A 24,170-nucleotide genomic window follows, 5' to 3' on the forward strand; every position below is an offset into this window, starting at 1 on the left:
GAGAGACCTCGAGTCTCTTCTTTGTTCAGCCCAGCTACTGGTGGGCAGGAGTTAAACTACAACAGCCTCCTATAGAAACACTTAAGTTAAACAGTCTCCCCGTTAGCCCAGAAGCATCTGAGAAGAAGGGGCGGGGGAGCAAAGCAAAGAGGAAGGGGAGAGTCAAGAAAAAAAGAGCTTTCTGCTTGATTTCCCCAATACAGAATCGCGTGGCATAAATTAAGTTGGAAGAGAATAAGCGCTTTGGGCAGGATTCTGATGGATTTTATGACGCCTTTCAGTTCCGCTTTGCAGACCTAATCGAGAAATCTGTGCTGCGTCAATTTAACAAATCCTTGAGAGCGAAGGCAGGTTAGTCAAAAAGGTTTGGAAAGACTTTTTTTTTTAATGGGGGGGCAGGGGTTGATCCAGGGGAAGTAGGCTTTTAAGCCCTTGCACGCGCTAACTTTGATTCACACTCCTTCCCATAACAGGAATGTCAAATGAATCTCCAGAAAGTCTGGCTTCTAAGATCAAATCACCATGCATCCTCAATCTACTACTCCTTTATTCTACCACACCCCTGACTTAACCAGCCTAGGAAAAGATGCCACCACAACAAATTTCTCTTTGCATTTCTCTTCACCCTCCAGCCTGGCAATTGTCTTATGAAAAACAGATAAAGAGGGATTCTCTTGCATAAGAGGGCATGTTTTGCACAAGGGCCTTTGGTATTAATGAGATACAGAAGGGTGTTTTTTTTAATCTTTTGTGTTCCAACTCAACTTCCTTTTGATAGTAGCTGGTGATAGAAATGTTTCTGGCTCAGTTTTCTGGGGCATTTCCAAGATATTTCTTAGTTGTTGTAGATCAGACATGTAAAACACAAGGCCCGGGGGCTGGATGTGGCCCGCGAAGTGGTTTCATGTGGCCCGCGAAGCCATCCTGGAAACAGTGAGGGAACGGTCCCCGATGCCTTGGCCCTGGCCCAGGCCGGCCGGGAGCCAATGTACAATTTTGTGGTGGCCATCTATGCTGAAACGCAGTCTTAGCTCCACAAGGCCCCCACAGGCACCCTTGACACAAACGATGTAGAGCTGGCCATGCCCATCCAGTAGGCCACACCCACTCTATCCACACCCACCCAGTAGGCCGCACCCACCCGGCCCCCCAAGGGCAACCGCAATGCTGATGCGGCCCTCAATGAAATTAAGTTTGACACCCCTGTTGTAGATTGTACACTTATCTGATGATAGTTTCTCTGAACATTGCCTCAAAGACCAATAGGGAACCTAAAGTGTTTGAGAAATGAGTCTTACTTACCCTTTCTGTTTACAATCCCTGACAACTGCTACAATGAAATCTCTGAGCTTTTACAAAAACTGTGAATAATTGAGAGTAACAGAAAAATAATTTTACTTCAGTGTATAGAATTACAGATGAATAGATGATATCCCCCTTTTAAATAAATCTTTACATGAATTAGTGGTATAGAATTAAAATATGTGTCCAAACTTGAAAAACTTAAATTTGACAGTACAGGATTTCACCCAATGGGTTCAAGAGGAAGTGCTGCCCATGGCCTATTTTAACTTACATAAAGTAGTTAAATAATTCCCTTTCCTTCTAAACAGGCTGCATCAAGCCAAGAATGTATTGCAACCACAATTATTTTCTTCAGAAAACATTTACATTTGCAATACACAACTACAAATATATCTGCTGTTTTGCTATCCTGAGCAGCAAAGATCCATTTATGCTTCTGTGGAAACGCACTTATCTAGGCATATTTTAATTTATTCCACGCTCAAATTTCGTTCTGTACCCCATTCCTTGTGTTTTTTCACAGGCCTCTCATTTTAGACCAGTCTGTCTGCCACATACTTTCTTCATCAGCATTCCCCATCCAGATGCTCGTTATTCATTGGACTACAATCCCCATCGTCTTATAGGCCAACATACATGAAAAGCACCAAATGCAGAAAGTTTACAGTAAGGTATAGGCTAGCAGAATAACCAGATGAACTTTCAAAAGACACCTGGATGATGATTCTCAGACTAATTTATTTCCCAGAGTTATTGGGTTTTTTCTTTTTTTTTTAAAAAAAGAATCACTGCCCTGTAAGAAAAGACAAATACAAAGCTATATTTACAAACCCCAGTGTCCATGCATTTGACATGCAAACTTCAATAAACAACAATATTTCTTCACTCTGGTTCTGTGGTATATTTGAATCATTTATTTTCCTGGAGGAACTGGAGCAGCCTGCATTCCTTAAATATTGGACCTGTTAAAAGCAGGCATTCATACTGTGGCTAGAGTGAAAATCACTGCCTGTGCCACTTTGAGGAGGTTATTTTCAGGTGAAGATGTGAAGGCCATTTTATAGTTTTGACTTGGTTGGCGTTCTGAGTGTGCCTTTAATGAACTCAGGGTGCTTGGTGCAAGACGAGTCCATCATTTCCAAAATCAGATCATTGGGCCTCTAGTCAATGTCCGTTCCAACTAATAGACTATGTGCACTGAGGCAAAAACCCATTCAGACCTATCAGAGACCAAACCACAAGGCTGGGATGTTGTCTATGCTTATAAACCACCATACACTTTCCTATTCCCTCCAGTGCAAACCTCAGCAGAAAAAACCAAAAATTAAGATATTTGATCAGAATGAGCCAACATTTTGCAAAAAGTGCATTCTCCATGCCATGTTTGACACCTTGCATTAAACTAAGGTTTGTTTAACAACAGTCTTCTCTCCTCCCTCCCAAAACTACCCCCTTAATTGGCTAAATGTACATAATCAAAAACATAACTATTTTATGGCATACCACGCTGGGTAAACTCAACTATTATATTCAACGTTAAAATTCTCATATGCCACCAGGAAAAGTAGACTTGTCTTCTCCAATGCATATCCAATTAGTGATTTTCTTTTAATTGACCTTCAACAGCAATTGGATTTGATGAAGTGGTTTAGATTTTTTTTTTCTCTTTCGTTACTCACTCCCCCCCCCCCCGCCCAACACGCACATTGTAAGGCAATTTGTGATCAAGCCATCTGCTTCAATGAAAGTCGCATTTTATCATTGGAAAGGCCGTTCAAATCCTATAATGCGACCATAAAGATTTCCAGCGGGCCATACATACAGGGAAGCTACCACTTCGTGGCCAAATCTCTCTTTCACCATCTTAAGCTGCCCCGGAATCTCTAGCACAGTGTTTCTCAACCTTGACAATTTTAAGGCATGTGGACTTCAACTCCCAGAATTCCACAGCCAGCATTGCTGGCTGTGGAATTCTGGGAGTTGAAGTCCACATGCCTTAAAATTGTCAAGGTTGAGAAACACTGCCTAGCACTTCAAATGATGTTTGCGCAGATAGTTAAGGCTGCCCTAAAACTGCCTGTTTGTGGAGGGGTTTTGCAACGAGGCCCATCTTCCTTTCCCTATCAGTGCCAACTTCCTGGCGTTGCTGTTGCTTAATTCTTTCTAAGTTCTTGCTTCCAGGAAGGCAGACTTACTAAATTTTGCTCTGATAGCAGAGCGTTCCTTTCTCTATACGCGTGTTTTTTTAACCAATATAAAAGCTTCCGCGTTGATAGATGCGTTAAAAGGAAAAAGGGGGGAGGAAAAAAAAAGGTAAAGATTGACACAAGAGTAGGTTCCCCCCCCCTCATTTCGGATAAGGTAGGGAGGGGAAGGAAGGCCGTGGAAAGGGATTTCTTTTTTAAAATGGGCGCACATTGTTGTAGAGTCAGTAGCGTGCGCTGAGGGGAGCTCTTTCTCTCGGTTGCATTGTGCAGAGAGCAGGTGCTTGTCCACATTACCATACAGCTGAGGGCACAAAGCGCCAACTGATGCAGGCCTCCCATAATAACAAACTGCCTTAATGACAGCCACGCGAACGACCCACACCGCTCACGTTAAACACACACACGCACACAACACAAAAAGTACGCTCAGAGAAGGAGAAGAAAAAAAAAAAGGCAGAAAGAGACAGCTAAAGGCACGGGGAAAGAAGAGGAGAAGAAACGAAGTTGGGGGCCTCGATCGTTGCAAGTTCGCCAAGAATTCAAGGGAAAGGGTGTGTGTGTGTGTGCGTGTGTGAATGGAGCGAGGGACTGAAAGAGCTTCTTTTGGGGTCTTTAAAAAGCAAGACTGTTTACCCAGCCAAACTTCCCTCGTCCGTCCCTCCCCCTCTTGGAACTTAACACAAGGCAAGAGTCTTTTCCGGATTGTTTGCAACTGAAAGTCTTCGGGGTTTGTTGCGCGTAAGGATCAAGGAAAGGCGCGCAGGGACTTTTTGAAACCTTCCTATCCAACTCATCCCCCCCCCCCATCTCTGGCTCTAGGGTCCCCCAACTCCACAGCGCAAGCAACCGAGGGTTTAACCGCCTTTGAAAAACCAACAAGCTTACAACAGACACTTTGGGAAGTCTGACTGGGTCTACGTCTCCCGAATTGGCGTTTCCTTCCCTTGTCCTGTTTCTCCCAGACCTCCAGAGTTCAAGGGATGCCGGTTCCCAGCGGAAGAGACTCCCCTGCGCTAGATAAATGCGTTGTGTACTACAGTTCTCATCGCTTTGGGTCAAGGTGAGGGGAATTGTAACCCGACATCGAAAAGGGTCGAGGACTGCCCCACTGCGGACGGCTTTACGCACCCCCGCAGACTATGCTTTTAAGAAAAGAAGCGAGAAGAAAAAGCGCAACGCGCGCACGTTAATATATACATATATACACATTTGAAGACGTTCCCAAAACTCAAGCGTTTTTCCGATGCTCGACAGGTTTCCTGCATTTTTCCTATTCGGAGAAGAAAAAGCGCGAGCGAGACGCTCTTATTGGGAAAGAAGAGCCAAGGGTGTGCGTGTGGCGGGGAGGGTCGCTTCTTGCGGTTGCCAAATTTGCAGGCATGTAAATCTGCTCCCCCTCCCCCTTTAGATTTTGGTGAGAGCTGGAGGGGAGGGGAAAGAGGACGAGGGTTGCCCATTTTACAGCTCACTGACCATTTGGTGATCCATTGAGCGGGAGGCTCGGAAAAGTGGTTCCTTTGTGACCGCTCTAGCCAGATTGGGGGGCTGCTCATTTGCATCTCATTAGCCATGCAGGCGGCCGGCGAGATATAAGGCACGCAGGCGCCCGAACACAAGGCAGATCCTTAGCGCTACAGAGCAAGCCGGCGAGCAAAAAATTAAAAAAAAAAACCCCGAAAAAAAAACCGGAAAAAAAAGAAAAAGAAAAAAAAAAAAGGGAATAATTTTACTCCAATCCAGCAGGCGGTTTTCAAGGCGAAAGCAAAGCTCACCCATGACTAAAGCGGAGAGCAGACATTAACGCGGGCACCGCTAGCCATCGATTTTGGAAAACCCACGAAGCAACAACATTTTGCTTGGTTTTTTTTGCGGGCGTGGGGGGGGGGGAAAGGCTTGGATTTCTTTGTTTAAAAAAAAACCAAAAAAGCAACACATCGATCGGAATTCATAGCCAGAAAAGTGGCGACCAGCAAAGCTTGGGGGAGATTTGCAAACGGCTGCTTGTGCGTAATCGCCAACCCCTCCGCAAACACATGCACGCCAAAACAAAAAACCCGCCACTCTTCGCCTGAAGCCACCGGGAATTATCTTCTCGTCCCCTGAGAGATTTCCAGATCGTTGATTATTTTAATCTGCTTTGGGAAAGTCTTTTCTTCGTCCCTGGGAATTAAGTGGCTTTTCTCTCCTTTGCTTTGGTTGGAGCTAGAGAAACCAAAGCGCCAAGAACTGTATCTGGAAGGGGAAGCCAAGAAGGAGGGTAGTCCTTTCCTTGAGCCTAATTCATCTTTAAAACGAGATCTGTCAGTCAACTAAAGGGCGTATCTGAAACGCATCGACGAGGGGGGTCGCGGGGGGAGAAAGAGAGAGAGAGAGAGAGAAAGACTCCAAACAAATAAATCTTCATTCTAATCCCCCTCCGGCCAGGCTCGGAGCGGAGCACCGTCCGGACCCCTCGGCTTGACAGAAGCTCGTCTTGGTTTGCCGTTTTTGTCCCCTTTGGAAAGGAAAGCCGGGGACAAGAAGGGAAGAAGCCCAGATCTCTTCCCTATTCCCCCGTTTCACCAGCCCTGACAAAATGGGAGGACGGTCCACGCTGGCTTTAGTTGTCTTTTGCGTGCTTCAGCTTCCCTACCAGGTAAGCCTCAGGGGGATGAGGGGGGGGGGGTGCGTGCCGACGGGGCTCTGGCATTCCACCACCCAAAAAGTTGGCGGCCCCTCTCCGGGAGCGCAGCGGCGCTCACCCTTCCAGCTCTGGCCAAGGTTGGGGTGGGGAGCGCGCGAGGAGAAGCGTCTGTCCTCCTCCCGAGTGAAAGAGAGCCCAGCACCGCTTCCTCGCGCGTTCCCACGAGAAGCTTCCGCGTTCTCGGGAAGGAAAGCGCGGCTCGAGCGCTTCCTTAGCATTCCCGGGACTGCGATACTCGGGACACGTGCTCTCCTCCGCGCGTTTCTCTCTCTCTCTCTCTCTCTCTCTCCCTCCCTCCCACCCCCGGTCGGAGCGTCGTGAGGTGCTGGGTGGGCATCAACTGGGCGCATCGCCCTGGGGAATTCGGCCTCCGCGCTCGGCTCGGCGGGAGGTTGCCCATTATGCGCGGCGGCGGGGGAGGGGGGGGCGCATCGGACGAGCGCCGCAGTCCGCCTGCAGCGCCGGGGAGGCAGAACTTTCATTGATCCATTTGCCCCGCCCCTTCGAGGTGATCCCGGCCCAACTGCGGCGCTGCCCCCGAACAACCCTCGTTGCTCCAGCCTCTAGTCTAACCGTATGCCGTTACCTCTCTCCACCACTCCCAACTCCCTCCCCCCCCACGGCCCTTCTCTGCAGGTTTGGACCTCCGGCGTCTTCGAGCTGAAGCTGCAGGAGTTTGTCAATAAGAAGGGGCTTCTGGGCAACCGCAACTGCTGCCGAGAGGGCCTGGGCTCCGCCAGTGCTGGCGCCGGCGCTCCGGCTGGCTTGCAACAGTGCGACTGCAAAACTTTCTTCCGCGTGTGCCTTAAGCACTACCAAGCTAGCGTGTCCCCAGAGCCGCCTTGTACCTACGGCAGTACCGTCACTCCGGTTCTTGGAGCTAACTCGTTCAGCGTCCCCGACGGCGCCGACGCCAGCGAACCGTCTTTCAACAACCCCATCCGGTTCCCCTTCGGCTTCACCTGGCCGGTAACGTCGCCGGAACCTCTTAGGGAGGGTCTCCTGGGATTGAGAGGCGGAGGGTTACATGCAAGAGGGTAGACTTAAGTCCATATCGAAGAGGCTTAAATTGTATTACACATTTGTAATCGGGTAGCGTTTTGAATGCAGGGGAAGAATGTGCCAATCATTTGGAAATGACAATGCCACTCTGTTTATTTGGTCACAGATACAGATGAGAGCCATCTTGTAATTAGGGAGTTAGGATTGTCTTGCCAGAGGTAAAAAGTCTAACTGTTACTTTGGTGATCTGTATTGGGATGACACCGCTATAATATATACAATACATACATTTTACACACAGACTGCTATAAATCACCAGTGAGGAAATGACCTTGGAATGCCATTCTATCTAGTTTAGGAAATGGATGTTCACAATGGAAAATGCATGGTCCAGAAGTCCAGAGAGGATGGATTATTTTTAGTCTTTCCAGAAGATGGAACACTTAATGGTACTCTTGAATGCACTTAAATAGAGGGATTCTGGGTTTAGAACCAAGGGATCCAATTTATTTTAAGTCATGTTATACAGAAAGAAGTTTTTATGGGACGCTTTTATTGTGCACTTATTCCTCTTGTTCACAGAATATTATATGGCCTCAGGTGTTATTTGCCTCTGTCACCTCCTGTGCCTTTTTTTCCTTTTTCCTCATGATTTCCTTCATGCCAAAGGAAAGGAACAGCTCTGCACCCATTTAAAATGCTAGAAGCCACTTGTTTGCATGCTGTAAGAGCAGGCAACAGGTTATCCTCTGATCAGCATTTCTGCAACCAGGCAACTTTTAAGATGTGTGGACTGCATGGCTGCCTGGAGGATTCTGGGAGTTGAAGTCTACACATCTGACAGTTGCCAAGCTGGAGAAACACTGATCTAAATGTTTTGGTCTACATTTCCTGCAGTCCACTGCCATTGGCTTTTCCGGCTGTAGTTGATGGGAGTTGAAATCTCAAAATCCTGGATGGTACCAGATTGTCCTTCGTTGATGTAATCAAAATGGGTGCCTGTTTTGTAAACATAGAACTTTTTCCTCATCCTGCAAAAAGTGTCTGACCCTTTCTCAAGACCTTCAGTTAAGTGGCTGCTTTCCTGGTGTTTCCTGGAGTATTCAGTGCAGCTGAATACTGAAATTCTGCCACTGGAACTGCAAAACTTTTTGCAGACTGCAATTTGGCAGTGGCAAGTTGACAGTTGATCATCACTAGGAGCCACAGCCGATCCATTGAAGGGAATGTTAAAGACAGGATTGACAGATTATCTGAACATAATCCCACTCCCCTTGTCTGCCTACTGTGGAAATACCAAAGTTGTTGCCAGTTTGGCCCACCACACTTCTAGCATATTTTCTCCCCTCCTCCCCTTGGCATTTCTCTTCATTATTCTCAATTCTCAGAATAAGAATAAGCAGAGGGGGAGGATTGGCAGTCGTGGCTCTTCCCAGCCCCTCCCCATTTCCCCTTGCTGCTCCATTTTAATACCATATCCTGTATGAACAGGCTGAAAAAACAGGCCAGGAAGCAAGTTTTGAAAAAGTGCTGCCATTTCCTTGAGGGGAAAAAAAGAGGCCTGAGTCAGGAGATCAGAGAGTCATGCTGGCTGTTGTGGCTGTAGTCTCCTGTGATTATATTATTCTGCTGACTGCAGGCCTTCACATTCATTGTTTCTCCTTTTCTGTATTGTGCAGGGCACTTTCTCTCTCATCATTGAAGCTCTGCACACTGACTCTCCTGATGACCTCAGCACAGGTAAATAATGATTTCCCAAGTGGTATATTCAGGAGTCTTTCTTAACCTGGGGGCCTTCCTAGGTCATGACCTCTATGTTACCTTTGGGGAAAACAGCCTGGCACACCTGGAGGGCAACGGTTGGGAAGACAATTTTACACATTCCTTCTAATCTAACTGCCTGTTCAATGGACTTGTTTTCCATTGTGATCTTCAGCCACTTGGCTAGAGGTCAAGCCCAATAGCATTCTTAGAAATACCCAGTCCTTCCCAAAGATTATCTAGGTCTCCAGGAGTACCATCACCTTTTTTATTTAATGAACTGTTGTGCTATTCCATTTTTTTGTTCCACCCTACCCCTTCCCTCTTCAGAGAATCCAGAACGTCTCATTAGCCGCCTGGCTACACAGAGACATTTGACTGTTGGGGAAGAATGGTCCAGTGACCTGCATACCAGTGGTCGCACTGACCTCAAATATTCCTACCGATTTGTGTGTGATGAGCATTACTATGGAGAAGGCTGTTCTGTCTTTTGTCGCCCTCGGGATGATGCCTTTGGCCACTTCACTTGTGGAGAACGTGGGGAGAAGGTCTGCAACCCAGGCTGGAAGGGACTATACTGCACTGACCGTGAGTATCCACAGATGAAAACTTCACCTTTCTTTCTAAACTTCTATTTATTCTGATTACTCTGCATAAATCCAAACATACCCCCACTCAACGAATAATGAGGGAAATGATCTCTCTTCCCTTTTGGACAAAATGATGGTGGTTTCTCTTGGGAGATTGTCTGTTGGTATAGCCCAGGGGTAGGCAACCTTGGCTCTTTTATGACTCGTGGACTTCAACTCCAGAATTCCTGAGCCAGCTATGCTTTAATTTATGACTCGTGGACTTCAATTCTGGGAGTTGAAGTCCACGAGTCATAAAAGAGCCAAGGTTGCCTACCCTTGGTATAGCCCATTTTCATGTCCAAATGCTAAGAAGTAAATCAGTGCAAATAAATTATGTACATAAACACAAACTGTACATATATACATATGCATATATATACATACATATGTATATATATGTACAGTATGTGTTTATGTACATACATAAACATAAAACTATGAATCTACTCATTAAGATATGGGGCAAGGATCCAATATAACATGAATAGAATTTGATCCTGAAATGAGGTAAATCAACACACAGCAATGATAAAAATGATATCACTATATTATATTATATCATATATAATTATTAAACATATAATTATCATTATGTATGATGACTTCACTTACAGGGACAAAAGAATAAAAGCTTGTACAGATCTTTCATTATTTACAAGATTATGATCACAGTCCAGCTAACATTATGTCTTAAGACTGTGTTTGTTTTTAAGAGTGATTTGGAAGAATAAAACTGACTCTCATTGTTTTAAGAATTGCCCTAATTCCATTGAGTTGATTCCTTAAAACAAACATCTGTTTTCAAATTTTCAGAGAATCCTGAAAAAATCAAGCTGCTATAATGAATAGCAGAGATATGCTGCAAGATCCAAAACAATTCTTTGTAATTTTGAATGCACAGATCTATTAAGTATTAATCAGTTTTAATCCCCATGGTTCTTGCTGGGAGACTTGTGTTCTCCCACTAAAATCTGAGAATTGCAAGTGCTTAACATCAATGCTAGCTGGATTCTATTCTTTGAAATTGCAAGTGAAACAATATCTCTGCAAAATGTAGGATCCTATCCTAGATTCAAAATTTCCTTCATGCACATCAGCCAAGCTATGTACAGCAGCTTCCTCAGCCTAGTAGCCTCTAGCAGTTTTAGTCCTCAGCTTCCATAATTCCCAACCACAATACTATAGTCCAACACAGCTGGAGGGCATTACACTGGGAAAGGCTGATATAAAAGCTTTGGAAAAAGTTGATAGTGTTTTAGAATTCCTATTCCATCTTTCAAAAAGTGAAGAATTTCATATTCTTTCTTGATCAGTAAAAAAGTAGCCATTAGGGAATCAGAGTAAGAGTCAAATTATTTTACTCGGAGGCCTGACTGTTCTTTATTATTCAGTGAATGAAGCAAAGTTAAAGAAACTCGCATACATATTCAGTGACAATTTGAACTAATTTGCTATAGAATAATGCTTCTTGAAGATCATAATTTTTCTCTTGAATAAATACGATTACATTTAATGGACATTAAATGAATTTAGCCATACCATAAGCATGATGAAGAGATTCCTCAAGTGGGGAACCAGTGGGAGGGGGGATGAGTAGGAGTGCCAGTGTCCCTGTTGCAATTCTTAGTCTCCTCAGCTGGTCTTTTCGGCTGTGGGAGAAGACCCTGGATGCTAAACTAAACTGAATCAAATATTAATGCCAAAATCAAAGGAAAGAGGTATCTTGTTAGCTTCTTTATATGGGAAAGGAAGATAATGCCATCTTGTTATTCATCTCAGGTGGCCAAATGTCTCAAACAACCCTGACATTAAAGCTTACAAATCCCTCAAAGGGGGCTTTATTGTTCATTAATTAATTAGCAATGAAAGCCAAATGGATCCACCTATTTCCCTCTATTATTTATTATGTTCAGCAAACTGACATGCATCGAAATGGTTATCATAATGTAGCTGTCCAATAAATGCACTTTGCAAGCATTTTGTTATGAGCAAAGAAGGCAGTTCTTATTTCTTTTACCTGCCGTTCCAATGTTTCTATTAGATGGCATGTTTGTTTATTGGACCATTAGACCATCAAATTAGACCAGATGACTGTTCCAGCTTTCAGATCCTGTAGAATTAATTATTCATTGCTGGATAGTAAACGATCCAAGATATGGGTAAGGTAGTGGTGGGGAGAGGAACAGAAAAAAGTGACAACATTTTCCCTTTTTCTTAATTTTATCTCCCCTTTCCCACCTGTATCCTTCACTTACTGTCTAGCATGTAGTTCTGTGACATCCTGGTGACTTAGTAAATATATTGTGGCAATCTGGTATTTGGAAAAGCTATTAAAACAACAACAAAAACCTAACTCCCTCCCCTATTTTCTGCATTTGGTATTTTAATATTATTCAAAACTATCCTTTCTGAAAGCTTAGTAAGACGAAACTAACATACACTGGCTTAGGGAAGGCCTGGCTGGCATAGGGTGACAGAGGGAAGGCCTAATAGGGGATGTTTATAAAAGGGAAGATCCCCCAAATATAAGTTTGGCCCTAGATTTCAATGGGTTGTCAGTCATGCCATCCATAAAAGCAAAAAAAAAAAGTCTTTCTGAAATCAGTTTGTTCTCTAAGCAATTTTATTAAATGCCAATATTGATAGAGAAACTCAGAAAAGCAAAGTTACAAACATATCCAATTAAACCCAGATCTACTTCCAAGTAACTTGGATTACATTTTCCAGAATTTCTGGCTATCTTCTATGCCAGCTGCAGTTTATAAGGGTCGTAGCTCAAAACATCTGGAGGGCATCAGGTGGCCTAACCTTGAACTAGACTCTCTTCATTCAAAGTCACACATTGGCTGCATTACAGGGACATAGCTGCAAATATAAATATCCAGGAAACAGAACAAGCAAGCACTCATATACTTAACTAGCCAGAGTGGATCATAAATAACATTGAAAACAGCCAGGGGCAATATTGGCGAGAATCCAAGAAATTGCATGATTAATTCTTATACTCAAGAGGTTTTAGGTTTGTGCCTCTTAGCAGAGTTAAGTAATGTTGGTATCTGGACTTTATGGAATTTGCCCCTCCTCCCAGTTTAGCTCTTTATTGTTTCATTAATTTTTAGATATGTCCAGCCAGCCCTAATCAGTTTGGGGCTATCCTTATGTACCTTTGCGTCTTAAAAAATTTTTTCCTTCACATTGGATGTCAACCATTTGAATTCACAGACTTTCCTAAATAGATTATGATTGAGCATGAAAACCTCCGTTCTTTAAGGAGAAATAAGTCTATTTCCTTCTGGAAGTCCCTTGGGTTTAAAGTTGCTTGATACTTTGCCTGGTGGGAGAGTGTTTAAAAGTAGTGGTGAAGTGAGGGCAGGAAAAATAATGTCACTGGAAATTTAACATTTTTACTGTATGGCTCAAGTAACTCTCTAGATTCTGGCTATTACGATAAGCCATAGCCAGGGTGATTATCACCACTGAGAACTAGCACAGCATACCGATTTAATTATTGGTCTAGGAACTGTATGTTGGCCTTGAGCTCCTGGAGGAAATAGAACAAATAAAACACTGTTACGACTTCATAGGCCCAACATCTACTGGGTTTGTGCAGATATCGGAAGGGGAATTTCAGCTGGATGAAGCTTTGATCGAAGTACTTTGGCAAAGCACTGAATCGAATTGTCTCTCGTCAAAGTGATGAATCAGAACAGTTGGCCATTTTAGTCTAGGCTCTAAAAAGGCCTTTTCTGTTCACGTACAGGCCCTTTTCCAATGGATGGAAGGAGCCAGCTGAATTGAGTTGGCCTAGTTGGATGGATGCTTCCATTTGCTCTGTCCAAGTGGAGTCGCTTGATTTTCCCCAATCTGGATGCTGCCTTAATGAATGCTTCAATGGTCCAGATAAAGGGGTTGCCACAGGATGCAGAGAAGCTGCTTTTTACAGGCCCAAACAAACTCTTGTCTTTGGCCGGAGGGCCACCATGATTCTGATTTGCTTATGGGTCAAGTTAGTAAGACCCCCCCCATGTAACATGATCCCCCTTTCATTAGATTTAGGGGAGGAGATGAGAAATAAGATATTGTTGGAAGCATTTGAAGAAAAAAAAAAACCCCTTCCTGCTTTTCTTTCCAGAATTCTGAACCTTGTGAGCAAGTTGTTAGAAATGCACGGTGCATTTACTTGGTGGGCCTGGGGGAGAGGGAAATGATGTCAGCCCAAAAGCCTGTCCCCAAATTGGCAGGCTTGTCTCGTCCACACGCTTGCCCCCATTCATTCCTTCTCCTCTCCCCACCTCCCCCTTTAACAATCTGATGATCAGTCCTGTTCTTCTTCCGTCTTCTGTTTCTCCTTCTGGGCTTGTCATTGTCTCTGGCTTGCTTTGTGGGGTTAAAACTCACAGTGCCTGCTTAATGAGTTCCATAACCAGGCAAAGTAATGAGCAGAAGTCTTCCCTCCCCGCCCTGCTCCCAACCTCCCTCCTGCTGGCCTGCTTACCTCCTTCCTACGTCTGTGTTCTTCAGGCTCCACTCCCCCTCCTTCCCTTTGGGGGTGTGTGTGAAAGAACTTTAGACTTAATTATTTGAATAAGAAAAACCCTTCCCCTTTGCCCAGAAATCATGCGCGTGCCATAGATTAGATCTGGGCAGGGATAGGCTGATGAGAAAGCACGTCTTGGCTCTGATTGGTTGTAAGGAATTGGGGTATTGTTGCAGTGGGGCAGCTGCTGGGAGAGAATAGACAATGGAGCAGCTGTCCCGGCTGGCACCCTGCACACCAGCTGTCTATCCTTATCTGTGCATGCTCTCTCTTACTCTCTCTCTCTCTCTCTCTCTCTCTCTCTCTTGCTCTCTCTCTCTCTCTCTTAAAGTTGCTGAGGATGCTGAGGATACCAAGAGGAGGAACTCTGGTATTGAATGGGGGTGGGGGGAGGAAATAGGACTTTTGACCCTTTCTGGGAAGAAAAGGCGAATGGGATTTTGTGCGGGATTTTGTGCGGAAGGGAGTTATTGTGTGCTCTCTTTTGTTTGTGTGCAACTGCGTTAAAGGGAATGTTCATTCCTAGTGATAAGTAAAGCCCCCCCCTGTTACAAAAGCACGATCACTACTCTTAGCAAGCTCCGAAGATTCATTTAGCTGCTGTCACTAACTCGACTGTCATGAAAAGAGTTTGACCTAAGCTCATAAGGCTCCAGAAGGCTTATGGATATATTTTGTGTTTCTTTTGTGTTTTGCAGCAATTTGCTTGCCAGGCTGTGATGACCAGCATGGATTCTGTGACAAGCCTGGAGAATGCAAGTAAGTTTCCAGATCTCTCCTTCTCCTGCTCCCACCCCCATCCTTCTGCCCGCAAACTTGATTTGAGAATCCCAGATTTGATTATTTTCAGGCCTGCTTTACTTCTTACCTAATATCCGTGTAAGTCAAATAAGAGGGAGCCCCAAAGTACCACACCACTCCAGAATTTATGGATATTTAGAAGAAGTTGAATGGGGCTTAGTGTCTAGTAGGAGCACATTAGCTTTCAAACATAATGGATGCACTGTGCCTTGTATCTAGCCTTTTCAAATCATAGAAGAATTATAATTAATTTGATGGAATAATTAGGTGGTGGTTTATGGGTGTGATTACTGGAATAACTCAATCAAGGGGAGAATGGGTGTGTTTTAGTTCGGAGCAGGGAAGTCTGTCTCTCTGATGAACTATAAAAATATGTGGCCCTTGGGAAATCAATTTCTCTGTCAGCATAATCGTCCTTACAGAGTTAATGTGGAGATTAAATGGGATTAGCATCCTTAACGTCTTGGAAGAAGGGTGATTTATAAAAGTGACGGTTAATAAATCAAGGCTACCAGCAGAAGGAACTTGAACCCAGAAATAAGGACAACAAAAATTAAAGACATTAACTTTTTCACCTACCTAAAAACTATTTCAGGTAGTGAAAAAGCTTCTGAGCTTAATAAGATTGATAACATTGTAAGAAGTACAATATGCTTAAGAAGTTTGACTTTTGTTTGGTTTTAATTTAAATAATTTTCAGTTTGCGACAGGACTGCCTGTACTAAAATTGTTTAAAATTTGTTTTTTCACAGATGCCGTGTTGGTTGGCAAGGACGTTACTGTGATGAATGCATCCGATACCCAGGTTGTCTTCATGGTACCTGCCAACAACCTTGGCAGTGCAATTGTCAGGAAGGATGGGGTGGTCTTTTTTGTAACCAGGGTAAGTTCTTCATTTGTAACTTTTACACAGTCCAGTTTTCTAGGCTTGGATCTCTCTTAAACTAAACTTACACAACAATCTTTCAGAGCCACAGGCAATTCTATGGATGTAACCTTTTTGTCTGTAACTTCTCCTACAGATCTAAATTACTGTACACACCATAAGCCTTGCAAAAATGGCGCCACTTGTACCAATACGGGCCAAGGAAGCTACACCTGCTCTTGCCGTCCTGGTTACACTGGTTCCAACTGTGAGATTGAAATCAATGAATGTGATGTCAATCCTTGCAAGAATGGAGGAAGCTGTACTGTAAGTTAATGCCGCTGCTACAATGAGTCTGAAAAGAGGGTTGTGTCCCAATTGTTAAGATACATAGCAAAGATTGCTAAATAGGTTGGGTCTTTTTTCCAACAGGACCTTGAGAACAGCTATTCCTGTACCTGTCCACCTGGCTTTTATGGTAAAAACTGTGAGCTGGGTGCAATGACCTGTGCCGATGGGCCTTGCTTCAATGGAGGACGATGTACAGACAACCCCGAAGGTGGATATAGTTGCCGTTGCCCCGTGGGTTACTCTGGATTTAACTGCGAAAAGAAAATTGACTATTGCAGCTCCAGTCCTTGTGCTAATGGTAAGCCGAATCGGTACCTGTGTTTGATCACCCATTCAAGTTAATGGCCGTTTTGCCATAAACATCCATGGGAAATGAATGACCTTCCTGCTGCAGTTCACTTAACTTCTAAGGGGAAGTGAGTAAACTTCTCACTGCAGTTCACTTGACATGCTATAATGGGAGGTCTTGATTTAATGGAGGAAGAGAGAGATCCAAGCAACACTGAAGCTTGCTAAGCCACACTGGTTTCTGTGGGAGAGAAGCAACAGTTTTGTGGGTGTGGTCTTCGGAGTAAACCTGACACTCTTCAGTGATTGTTAAAACAATTCTGAAACTGTTATGCAGCTTTTTTTAAAACTGGGAAACTGGTAAGAACACAAAAGACACCAACTCAATTTTCCCCTGTTTGGAGAAGTTTTACTTTGGCTTTTAATGAGGAAAAGGGTGCATTTAATAGGAATGGCTTTGCTGTGGTAACGTTTCTGAGACGTTTTATCTGCCTTGCCCAGCTTCCTCTAATCATGTTGGATTTCAATTCTTACAATTCTCCAATTCAGCCACCATTGAGCCATGCTAGGTGAGGGATTATGGGAGATAAGGTTCAACATAGCGAGAGGGCATTGGATTCAGAAAAGCTGAGTTACATGTCAGTTTCGGTTCTTCTTCCCATACTGGGCTAAAGGCAGAATCCAGAAAGAAACCTAGATATAAAATGTCAATCTGAAAATTTAAATCAGTACAATTGCCAGCTGAAATCATACAGTCATTGTGTAATAGTGTGCATCCAGACTAAAATTTGTCCCTCGCTTTTGTCTGAAGTAGCCCAAAAGGCTTGTCTGTCCTTTAACCTAACATTGAAAGCTTGTAACCTTTAATTATCAATCTACATGCGAAATAATGCCAAAAGAACCTGAAATCCTATTTGTAAGATTGCAAACCTATACTGTACGTGGGAATTTCCATTTAAGTGAGCCCTTTTAGGATGGTAGGGCATACCGTAAAAATAAAGTCCTTATAAATGTGATGCCTAATGCCACCAAGTCCCCCACAGGATGCCTACTAGAGGTGTTGGGGGTCTCAGTCCATCTGATTGGTGATGAGACTGGCTGTACCAGGCTTAATGACACTGACTTGATGAATCAGTTTATCCTTTTCAGTTAAAGCAGGCAATAACAATGTTTTCTTGAATGCTCCACTTTAATCTATGGGTGGAAAATTCATATTTGGAAGTTTCTTACACGTCGGTCTTTCCCAAAGGTGCTTTTTCCGAAAGGCAACTGGACTTTCTTGGTTTTTTTTCCTTTGATGAAAACTGAAGAGGCTTCTTGGATGAGAAATGAAATGTTTTCAAAGGAAAAAAAAACAAGTCCAGTTGCCTTTCGGAAAAAGCACCTTTAGGATAACTATGATCTGGATGATTAAAAATCTCCATAGACAGTTGATCCTTTCCCCACAAGTTTGCTGGTGGATTCTCATAGCAAATAGTCATACTGAATCTGGGAAGAGCAGAATCCCCACCCTGTGCCTTTAGGAAGTGCTTGGGACTTTGAGACCTGAACCCAAAGGCTACTGGCAAAGCTGTATTCCCTTCTCTTTGCCTAGAGATGCAGCAAAGAGGGAGCACTTCAGTCAGAGGGTTTGGAAGGAATAGTGTGTGCTGATAACATTTATGGTGCCTTCTATAAGGGGGAGGTTAGCTTTTTCAGGGGCATGTGCTCTCCCACCCTTCATGGTGGGGTAGTTGTGCAAAATAGGGCAATTTAGGATTTGGCATTCCACAGCAAGGCAGCTGAGAGGAAATAGTTTATATTCAGCACTGGATCTGATTTAGGCTAAATGTAGTCTTGGAGTTAGTTAACTGACTGAATTAACCTCTTTTTAATGTCCCCAGAATACATTAAGCCCCACTTTAGTTAAGAAAGTTGTGGGAACAGGTTGTAGAAAACAAGAAATTAGGGTGAGAAAGATCATCTTATTTTTAATACGTTTTGGGAGATTTCATTTGTTCATGTGTGAAAAAAGCATCTTTTCTGTGGTGTACAAAATTAGCCTGAGGTGGCCAGCTCAGAATATGTGCTGCCACATGGTTCTGTTGTGTAGGCTTTTATTCTGTTTTAAGGCTGTTGGTCACTTATTTTGCTCTTAGTTGCTCGGGCAATATTATTTTAATCAAGGAGAAACCCCTACAACATTTAAAAACAGCCAGATAAGTGACCTGATTTTTAAATTCTCCAAGCATCCATTCATTAGAGTAGGTGAGGGGAACTATGTTCTCTTTATGACTTGTGGACTTCAACTCCCAGAATTCCTGAGCCAGCCATGTCATAAAGTTCCACACCTCTGCATTAGAATAATAGTTCCCCAACTCTGCATTAGAACAATCGAAGCTTGCTTTTAAAATAGTCATAAAAATACCTAGACTGATTGTCATACAAGTAATATGGTTGCCTAGAAGAATGTGCCATCTATTTATTCATTCCTGACTGGTCTGTTCTTATGAAGATTAACTAGAGCGAAAAGCTCTATAGCAGTAAGCTCTGAGGTACTGATTTTGTAAATCTTGATCCTCTTGAATCCATCAAACTATTTTGGTGATCTTGAATGGACACTGTCTCTTATTCTTTGTAGGCTTGTTGTAAAGATGAAATAGGCAGCACCCTGGATAGGATGCAAAGATAATAGATAATAGATCAACAGCCCTGTCAGTCCCTGTGACTATTTCCTCCTAGTTATCATTGTCCTATTCAAACCTTTGCAGGAGCTCAGTGTGTGGATCTTACGAATTCCTACATATGCCAATGTCAAGCTGGCTTCACGGGAAGACACTGTAATGATAACATGGATGACTGCGCCTCCTTTCCTTGCTTAAACGGAGGGACCTGTCAAGATGGAGTCAATGACTATTCCTGCACCTGCCCTCCTGGATACAATGGAAAGAACTGCAGCACTCCTGTCAGCAAATGCGAGCATGGTCCCTGCCACAATGGGGCTACTTGCCACGAAAGAAACAATCGTTATGTGTGTGAATGTGCACGTGGTTATGGGGGCCCAAACTGCCAGTTCTTGCTTCCTGAACCCCCTCAAGGGGCAGTCATTGTTGACATCACCGAGAAGTACACCGAAGGTCAGAGCTCCCAATTCCCGTGGATTGCAGTGTGTGCTGGAATTATCCTGGTCCTTATGCTCTTGCTGGGCTGTGCTGCCGTTGTGGTCTGTTTTCGTCTCAAAACACAAAAGCGGCAGCCTCAGCAAGATGCCTGCAGGAGTAGTGAAGTTGAGACCATGAACAACCTGGCCAACTGTCAGCGAGAGAAGGACATCTCCATAAGTGTCATTGGTGCCACCCAGATTAAGAATACTAATAAGAAAATAGACTTCCACAGCGAAAATGCTGACAAAAATGGCTACAAAGCCAGATATCCGTCAGTGGATTACAATTTGGTCCATGACCTCAAACAGGAGGACACTGTTAAAGAGGATCATGGCAGATGCGAAGCTAAGGGTGAAACATACGATTTGGAAGCAGAAGAGAAAAACATAGTACAGCCCAAAAGGTATGGTGGTAGCAAAGGGGCATGGCTGAATGGGTCAGGTCTTTAATTTGCCAAAAGTGTGGGAGGGGGTGTATTGAAATTCGTTGCAAAACCAACCTCATCTGAAATTTTCTCTTTGCAGTGAAATATCTGAAAGGAAACGGCCAGAATCGGTATATTCCACTTCAAAAGACACAAAGTACCAGTCAGTGTATGTCATATCAGAAGAGAAAGATGAATGCATCATAGCAACGGAGGTAGATATATTCTCTCCCAGGCTCAAAACCCATCCCGTTGCACTAATTGATCACTTCCTCTGATGCAGCTCAGTTCTTTTAATTTGTTCTAATGGAAGCCCTAATGATGGTTGGTTTGCTTTGTAGGACGAGTTAGTAGGCCAATTGCAAAATTACGGCCCATAAGACTGTGAATCTTCTCCATAATATGTGGTATTGTCATCCCATCAATAGCCATGGGCAGATAGATTCCAATCTTTCAGTTCAGTCCAATTAGATGCATTAGTCACCCTGTCCATGCAGGAATGTGGGTGGGTGGGGAATAAAACCACTTTCCTTAAAATGTCTCACCAGGAGCAGGTATTTGATTCTCCTAATGATCAAGGGAATACCTTTTTATGTCTTAATGGGTATCCTTGGATTATTTTTTCATCTTGCCTCTCTTCTGAACTTTTGCAGGTGTAAAAAGAAAGATGACATGGCAAAATTGTTGTTTTGAAACAATTTTCAAAGGTTATATGCCCCAGTGAATGCTGCTGAATAAGGAAAGGGAGAAAGATTCCTTCACTGACTGCTGCTGAGAAAACTAAATTCAGACTGAGCTGGTTCTCTACTGAAGTTAGCAAAAGGGACTGCAAATAATACATGATGGACGCTAGGTCAGGCTCTGTGTTCAAAGATACCTGTTGCACTGCCTTTTATGAAGATTTATCATTGCACTATGGCCAGTTGATTTTTTCCCCCCTATATGTATTTAAATGAACGGACTGAATTCCTACACAAAAAATGTGCACTGCCTGGAGTGTGTATTTTGGATTCTATGAGCCAGTTGATTCTTGAGATACAGACACTGCCTTTACTGCCCTTTTTTATACTAAAATGTGTTTTTATTAGGTGGGGAAAGAAAGTGTGTTATTTTTTTTAAAACTGTAAAAATTATTTTCAGGATATTTGTAAAGCTGGGGTATTTTGTGATTTTTTTTTAATAATTTAATTTTTTGGTAAATATGTACAAAGGCACTTCGGGTCTATGTGACTATTTTTTTTGTTTGTATATAATGTATTTATGAAACATTGTGCAAAATGTTATTTGAGGGTTTTTTTTACTGTTTTTGTTAATAAAGAAATTCATTTTTAAAATATTTTTCCAAAATAAATATTATTAATGATATCCAAGGCATATGCTTTTTTTGCAAAACACTTCTGCACATTCACAGTTGAGAAGCTGCTATTGGTACAGGAGCAACAACATAGAAAACATTGTTGGCAGTGTATGTGATCAGGTCCAGATGTGAAGGTCTGATTTATTGCTAATCATGCCTATGCACAGGAATCTTCTCAACTAATAGCATCTGTTTGGGGTTGGATAAATATCAACAGAATTCAAGGGAGGTTGGGTTTGTTTATGACTATGTAGGGATTCTAGGCTGATCCCTCTTTTAACTACGCCCCCCAGATTCTGCCATTCCTTCTCCTACAGTTTGAAATTTCATGTTTCATTACTAATTAATCTTAGAATTTAAAAGGCCTTAGCAGTAGGGGTCCTGGGGAGGTCAAGGAAGGCAAGATGGTAGCTGTGCAGTGTAATCAAAGCCTTATCCCTTTATGCTTCCATAGGACAGTAATCAACAGGAAAGCAAAACAAGGGGCATATGAAAGGGCAGGGCTATAATAGAATTATTGTGTCATTGAGAAAGAGCAAACAGATTCAGCACTGGGCTGGGTAGATCAGTTTTATAAATTATATGAATACAGTTTCTCACAAATAAATGAGTTATTGGCCATAAAGCACTGAGCGGGAGATTGGATTAAATGATCTCCATAGCTCCTTCCAAATTCTATTGTTTTATTACTATTACTAATTGTATTCAATTAGAATTTTTCCAGGTTTGGTGGTAGAACATGAAGACTTGCCCGTTCACTGAATATAGCTATTCTATTTATTCACTGTGTAGAATTTTTTTTAAAAAAAACCTTGGGCTTTGGAGTTTTACCTGCAAAAAAACTCTTTGAGTGCCTAGTTTATTAGAAAATCACAAGACTTGCAGTGGAATAAATTAGTAGACTTAACCTATTGGAAATTTTTTATGGCTTTCCGTTTCTTGCTAATACCTAACAAGTAGACACTTTCTGGAAACTTTATGAAAGATCTAACACTAGACTATGTGATGACAAGCTCACTGTACAGAATGGTGGGTAAAGCACATACTAAACAATCCTTTCACACAATGAATTTTTCAACGCTGATTCCAAGTTCTAGCTTTAATAAGGGCCCAGTTAAATTAAAAGACTTCCTGCCATACTTCTAAAACATCCTATATACTATCACGCTTTCAATTCCGTTTTGTTTTGTTTTGAAATAGTATTTAATAAGTCTATCTGTACCAGAATGCAGTACATAGCAGTGAAACGGTTTACTTTTGAATAAATATGGATCATAAATGGATGCCTGTAGCCTTATTTTTTGATACGGTGTGTGCATAATCTTGTTTCTCTCTTTAAAGAAAAAACTTTTTAAGAAATCCTGATCTTGTCTTCTGCAAGAATCCTTCTTTATATACATTTTTAACCAGATAGTTTTTATTAACCCATATCCAAACAAACAATGGAAGATAAAATAAACAAAAATATTTTTGCTGTTCTTAATTAAAAACCCACATTGGTTGTAAAAATGTTAAATTCCAATTTAAATTGTACTAAATTCTAGTATAATTTAGTACAATACACATGTCTTTAAACCCAGAGTTTTCTCGATAATTCTGTCAACACATTGTACGATCTTTCTCCAAAATGGAGCATAACGAAGAACATGACTACAACATATGACTTAAAGTGTCCTCAAATTTCTTGAAACACCCATATGTGTTGAACTTGGCTTAATGAATACTACTCTGAACAGATTATGAAGACAATCCAAATAATCTTTCCACATGAAAGAAACCAAAATAGGAATATTAAAAGAGGAAGAAAGGAAAATGAGAAAGATGAATATTTTACCTTTATTATTACTGCTGATGTCATAGCTGCACAAAGGAATATAATTAAGATGTGCAACATCAAATTTAGTAATCTAACAAAAAAAAAATGGCCAGATGTAAGGATTCTGAATCTTACAACTGCAATCGCATGTCACTGCTAGTGCTTCTATCAAAGCTCTGGAATTTTCAACTCTGTTGCAAAGTTTGTGTAGATGTGAATATCTATCTGTTAAAAAATTCCCTCAATAGAGTTGAAACCTGTGCTATTTCTTTTTTTTTAATTCAAGAAAATTAAAAACTTTGAAAGACTGATGTTGGCTATCTTAGTGACACAGTATAATAAACCCTAATCTGGCCAAAGGAGGAGACTTCTTTTCAAAATGAAAGTGGACATGGAGAACAGGCCTTCCATGTAGAATCAGTGGTCTTCCAAATCCGTTGGGTTCTCAATGGAACTGGGAAAACATTTGCTGATTATTAACAGAACTGTTGCCAAACTAAATAGCATAAACAATCTAGCTGCATAGTCCAAGGACCCAGTACAATATAAGGCAACCTCATACAAGTAGTCCTCTTTTAGCGATCACACATGGGACCAGTAATTTGGTTGTTAAATGAATGAGTTGCTAAATGAAGCCATGACTGCCTCTATGATCTTACTTCAACTGTCCTTTGCTTTACAGACCAACAAAGTTGCTTTTTCATCATTATTATAACTGTGAACAGTTGCTGTATGAGGCAATCACTTAATCAGGACAATCTGTATAGTATATATTTATCCAGAAAGCCCATATTTCACAGCAACCAAGAATCAGCCCAGTTCATCACTGTAGGAACAGCAGCATGTTGTGACAGGATAGCCACAACTTTAGCATTCTAATTCCTGATCCCAGGTCCAGGATCATTACACGTAAATCACATATTCCTCAAGGGATACTGCAACATGTAATTTTATTGAATTTTAGTTTCCTTGTTTTGGTCATAGCAGAGGACATATTT

General features: G+C 42.3%; 1 protein-coding gene across 1 annotated transcript; it reads left to right on the forward strand.

Moving 5' to 3' along the window:
* The first annotated feature begins 6,087 nt into the window (after positions 1-6,087).
* Positions 6,088-21,133, forward strand: DLL1 (delta like canonical Notch ligand 1). Its single transcript, XM_015819049.1, has 11 exons — positions 6,088-6,147; positions 6,832-7,164; positions 8,877-8,937; positions 9,289-9,546; positions 14,826-14,886; positions 15,681-15,811; positions 15,951-16,120; positions 16,226-16,442; positions 19,183-19,978; positions 20,100-20,214; positions 20,653-21,133. The coding sequence occupies exons 1-11, from the start codon at positions 6,088-6,090 to the stop codon at positions 20,656-20,658; spliced, it is 2,208 nt and encodes a 735-aa protein (XP_015674535.1). The 3' UTR covers positions 20,659-21,133.
* The last annotated feature ends 3,037 nt before the right edge of the window (positions 21,134-24,170 follow it).

Source organism: Protobothrops mucrosquamatus, unplaced genomic scaffold, assembly GCF_001527695.2.
Source record: "Protobothrops mucrosquamatus isolate PMUCROS unplaced genomic scaffold, P.Mucros_1.0 scaffold853, whole genome shotgun sequence".
NCBI lineage: Eukaryota > Metazoa > Chordata > Lepidosauria > Squamata > Viperidae > Protobothrops > Protobothrops mucrosquamatus.

Coding starts and splice junctions, on each gene's coding strand:
- DLL1 (XM_015819049.1), top strand. CDS start 6,088: ATGGGAGGACGGTCCACGCTGGCTTTAGTTGTCTTTTGCGTGCTTCAG. Junction 15,812..15,950: donor TGGTCTTTTTTGTAACCAGG/GTAAGTTCTTCA, acceptor CTTCTCCTACAG/ATCTAAATTACTGTACACAC. Junction 19,979..20,099: donor AACATAGTACAGCCCAAAAG/GTATGGTGGTAG, acceptor TTCTCTTTGCAG/TGAAATATCTGAAAGGAAAC.